This window comes from Pygoscelis adeliae, unplaced genomic scaffold (genome assembly GCF_000699105.1).
Source record: "Pygoscelis adeliae isolate BGI_AS28 unplaced genomic scaffold, ASM69910v1 Scaffold262, whole genome shotgun sequence".
Lineage (NCBI taxonomy): Eukaryota > Metazoa > Chordata > Aves > Sphenisciformes > Spheniscidae > Pygoscelis > Pygoscelis adeliae.
In genome coordinates this window covers 402,861-406,978 of record NW_008824184.1, presented here as the reverse complement: position 1 = coordinate 406,978, position 4,118 = coordinate 402,861, and the positions used below count along the sequence as shown (strand labels likewise).

Sequence of the window (4,118 nt, the reverse complement as noted above, 5' to 3'; positions counted from 1 at the left end):
CTCCCTCCAGCGCTGCCTTTCAGGATGATCGGCCTGGGAGCGCCGGCGGGGACCCTCCGGCCACGTCACTGCTGACCCACAGCGCTGGAACCCCCAGGCAGCCTGGCTGCCTGCCTCTCTGGGAGCTGCCAGCTGCTGCTGCCAATGCAGAGCCCCTGGGCGTGCAGGGGAGAGCTGCAGCTCTGCTTGCCCATGGCAGCCCCTTCCCCCCGCGCCCCGGCCCAGCTGCATGGTGTGGGTGCCTCTGAGGACCACGAGGACTGACCGCCGGGCCCCGCTGTGCGCACCCGCCACCCGCTGCACCACCATGTCTTTGGAGTGGCTGATGGACTGGAGCTGGTCTCTGGACGGACTCCGGGATTTCATCGCCACTGGCATCCAGTCTTTCCGGGACTGCGACGCCACCGCCCTCGCCGCCGTTGCCTGCCTTCTAGTCCTCTTCGTGTGGTACTGCTACCACGTGGGCCGGGAGCAGCCCCGCACCTACGCCACTGTCAATGCCCTGATGCAGAGCGCCGAGGCCAACGGCATGCAGAACGGGTATGTCTACTGCCACTCGCCCGAGTGCGTGCGCTGCACGCACCACGACGGGCTCAACCAGAAACTCTACCACAACCTGCAGGAGTATGCCAAGCGCTACTCCTGGTCCGGCATGGGCAGGATCCACAAGGGCATCCGTGAGCAGGGCCGCTACCTCAACAGCCGGCCATCCATCCAGAAACCAGAAGTCTTCTTCTTGCCGGACTTGCCGACCATGCCCTATTTCTCCCGGGACGCTCAAAAGCACGATGTGGAGTTGCTGGAGCGCAACTTCCAGACCATCCTGTGCGAGTTTGAGACCCTCTACAAAGCTTTCTCAAACTGCAGCCTCCCGCAAGGATGGAAAATGAACAGCACGCCCAGTGGGGAGTGGTTCACCTTCTACCTGGTGAACCAGGGCATGTGCGTGCCCAGGAACTGCAGGAGATGCCCACGGACATACCGCTTGCTCGGGAGCCTTCGCACCTGCATTGGCAACAATGTCTTTGGGAACGCGTGCATCTCCGTGCTGAGCCCAGGCACCGTCATCGCTGAGCACTACGGACCCACCAACATCCGCATCCGCTGCCATCTAGGTAAGTGCCCGGGGGGGTGGTTCATCCTGGCTGGGCATCCCTGCCACGGGCGGTGCGGGGGGACCACAGCCGCACCTGGGTGCAGGAGCCCAGAAAAGGCCTCTTGTACCGCATGCTCTTCAAATTCATCTGCTAATTGCAGCCCTGGGGCCGGCTCATGGTGTGAGAGGTTTTGGGGCTTTGGCAGCAGTGGCCTCCCCAGGAAGGCTGGTGCTCAGTACCCCCTGGATGCCCGACCTCCCCGGGGTCCCCAGCTCAGCAGCGGGAGCGTTTCACCTCCTCCTCCTGCAGACCTGGAGGAGTGGGCTCCCGCCGGTACGAGATACAGGGCTGATTTTGTGCAGGGGTCTCTGAATGACCCCCGCTCTGCAGGCAGCCCCACCTCCCATCGCGGGATGTGGGGCAGCCTGGGGTGCTGCTCCAGCGTCCAAGCTGTCTCCCAGCGCCGCCCCTCCGGCAGCTCCCCCTCTCCTGGGTTTTTGGGTGCTCTGCATGTGACACAGGCAGATGTGAGCAAAGATGCTGCTTTGGTGCAAATCAGGAATGGGGGGTGGCGGGGTATCCCCTCCGGCGGGGCAAGCGCTGGGCTGGTGGCATAGTGCTCCCCGCCCCGTGGGCGCCCAGCATGGGGAGAGCCCGTGCGGCACAGATGGTCGGGACTCTGCCATGCTGGAAGCGGCGCAGATCGTGCCGGGGGAGGCACCGCACGGGCCCTGCTGGCAAACACCGAACGCGCTTGTTCAGCCAACTCCTCTTGGGTAAACACACTCAGGCGGTGACTGGCCATTTATTTAGAATGCGAATCTGTCTTCAGAGCTGATCTGAGGAGCTCTCCAGGCCTGGGGAGCCGCTGGGGAGCTTGCTGGTGCCAGGAGGCAGCCCGCTGCCCAGCCACCGGCTCTCCCCTCTCGCTGGGGAGATGCGCTTTCTTTGCAAGGGGCCGAGAATGGTTCCTGGGAGGGGGCCAGTGTGGCGAGGTCCAGGCTGGCTCAGAGAAACTCACCCTGCCCCGGCAGTGTGGAGCTGGGACCTGCCCTGCAGCTGGAGCACGCATGCCCCGGGGAGACGAGCGATGCAGGTCATTCCCTTGTCCTTCCACATTTTCCAGCTCCATCTGCTCCACGGCTGCTGGCCCTCCAGCCAGGACATAGCACCGTGCCCGGGGCACACCGATGGGCTGCTCGTGCACTTGCCAACATCCCCACCTTAGTGCTGAAGACTCAGCTCTTGCTGTGCCCAGGGCACAGATGCATTTAAGAGACAACCAGCCCTTTCAGGCCAGCTTGCTCTGAAAAGCCAGAAGAGCTGTCAGTGTAGCCGAGTTGCTCTCTAGGATTTACCCCAACACTGCTACTGCTCTGCTGAACACACAGGGCCAAGCACAGGCACCAGCTCTGCCCCTCCGAGGGACAGGGCAGCATTCCCCGGGGTGCAGGTGCAATGGAAAGGCTGCATGCTGCTGGCCGCCTCCTCCCCGCCTCCCCTGGCTGCTCAGCTCCCCCTTTCCAGCTGGAGCATCCCCAGCTGAGGCCATTGTGCAGGGAAATGGCTTTGGGTTTGTTAGGCTTTGAAACATCCGTTAGAAAAGCAGAGCGGCTTTTTGCGCTCCCAGCTCTCCTGGGCAGCTGGGAGTCCCTGCTGCGGTCTCTTGGTTTTGGCATCACTGTGAAATCTGTTCCTGCTCGTTTGCTGCATCATTACCATTTGCAAGCCACGTGAGCCCTGACCCTTTTCTCCACCATGGCTGCATCCTCGGGGCAGGTTGACTCTGCACCAGCTCCAGCGGTCCCAGCACTGTGGGGGGTGACATTCCTGATGCAGGGGGTGATGGGATCTACCCTCGTCAAACTGGCCTGACTTGCGCTAGTATTTTAGGAAAAGACCCATTTTATTTCTAGGGTTGTCCTTCATGTGGCCTTCACAGACCCTCATCCTTTATGAGGGTTTTGTGACCCTCCCCTGAATTTCTGTCCTTGCAAGCTGCCTGGTGGGGGACCGATTGGCAGCATCTCAGGTAGGGGACTGAGTGACAAGGCAGATGCTGAGTGACCCAAGGTCAAATGGGGAGCTTGTGGCAGAGCCAGGAATTGAGCCCATTTCTTGAGTCCCAGCACAGCATTTCCTCCTACCCCAGCCTTGCAGTGGGCAGGGTAATTGCAGCAGAGCTGGAGGAAGGAGAGAGCAGGCTCTGCCTTTGGTCCTGAAGCTAGAAAATGCACCAGGAAACTGGCTTCCTACATACACCCCATGTTTGTGGGCTCCAGGGACTTGATGGCCATTCTGGGTGCAAAAGAGAGTGTCCATGACGCTGGGCTTGTTGGGGTACAGTGAGCGACTGCAGGGGGGTGCCCTGCAGCAGCTGGGGACAAGAGGGGCAGGAGGGAGCAGGCAGGGGCTGAGCTGCATCAGGCTCCGAGTTCAGCTTGCAAATGCAGTGCCAGCTTTGTGCATGTTTTGAACCCTGGACCTTGCATGTGCTGAGTTCAGCGCAGCATGTGCTGCTGCTGCTGCTCTCTGGAGGGAAGCAACCCCTTGGCAGCAGCGTGGAGTTCGTGTGGAGCTCGCTGTTCACATTTCAGGGCTGCTCCCTTGTCCCAGGGAGCACAGCACCACCTGACCCTCCCTGTCCTCTCTCTTTGTGCCCGAAGGTCTGAAGACACCCAGCAACTGTGAGCTGGTGGTGGGGGGCGAGCCTCAGTGCTGGGCTGAAGGCCGCTGCCTGCTCTTCGACGACTCCTTCCTGCACACGGCGTTCCACGAAGGTAAGCACAACGCGCGGCTCGCGGGGCCTCGCAGCCTCACCTCGCGCTGACGCCAGCGCCGGGCGGCCGGGGAGGAGCAGGCAGGCAGGGCGACTGCGCCCAGTCCCTTCTCCTGTCAAGGTGCCTGCAGGGCTGGAGGCACCTGCATTCCATGGGGGTTACACCGCTGCTGCCCTTGGCTTGCACTGTGGAGGGCAGTAGCCCCGTTCCTGGCATGGTGGGGCTTGCCCCCCACCCCTGC

The 4,118-nt window shown here is 62.1% G+C and overlaps 1 protein-coding gene across 1 annotated transcript in view; it reads left to right on the top strand.

Annotated features, from left to right (window-relative positions):
• The first annotated feature begins 229 nt into the window (after nt 1–229).
• Nucleotides 230–4,118, top strand: part of ASPHD2 (aspartate beta-hydroxylase domain containing 2) — a 5,041-nt gene continuing 1,152 nt past the window's right edge. Inside the window, exons 1-2 of the mRNA XM_009334384.1 lie at nt 230–1,115; nt 3,764–3,877. Of these exons, the coding sequence (XP_009332659.1) occupies nt 230–1,115; nt 3,764–3,877 (1,000 nt within the window). The remainder of the gene's footprint in view (nt 1,116–3,763; nt 3,878–4,118) is intronic.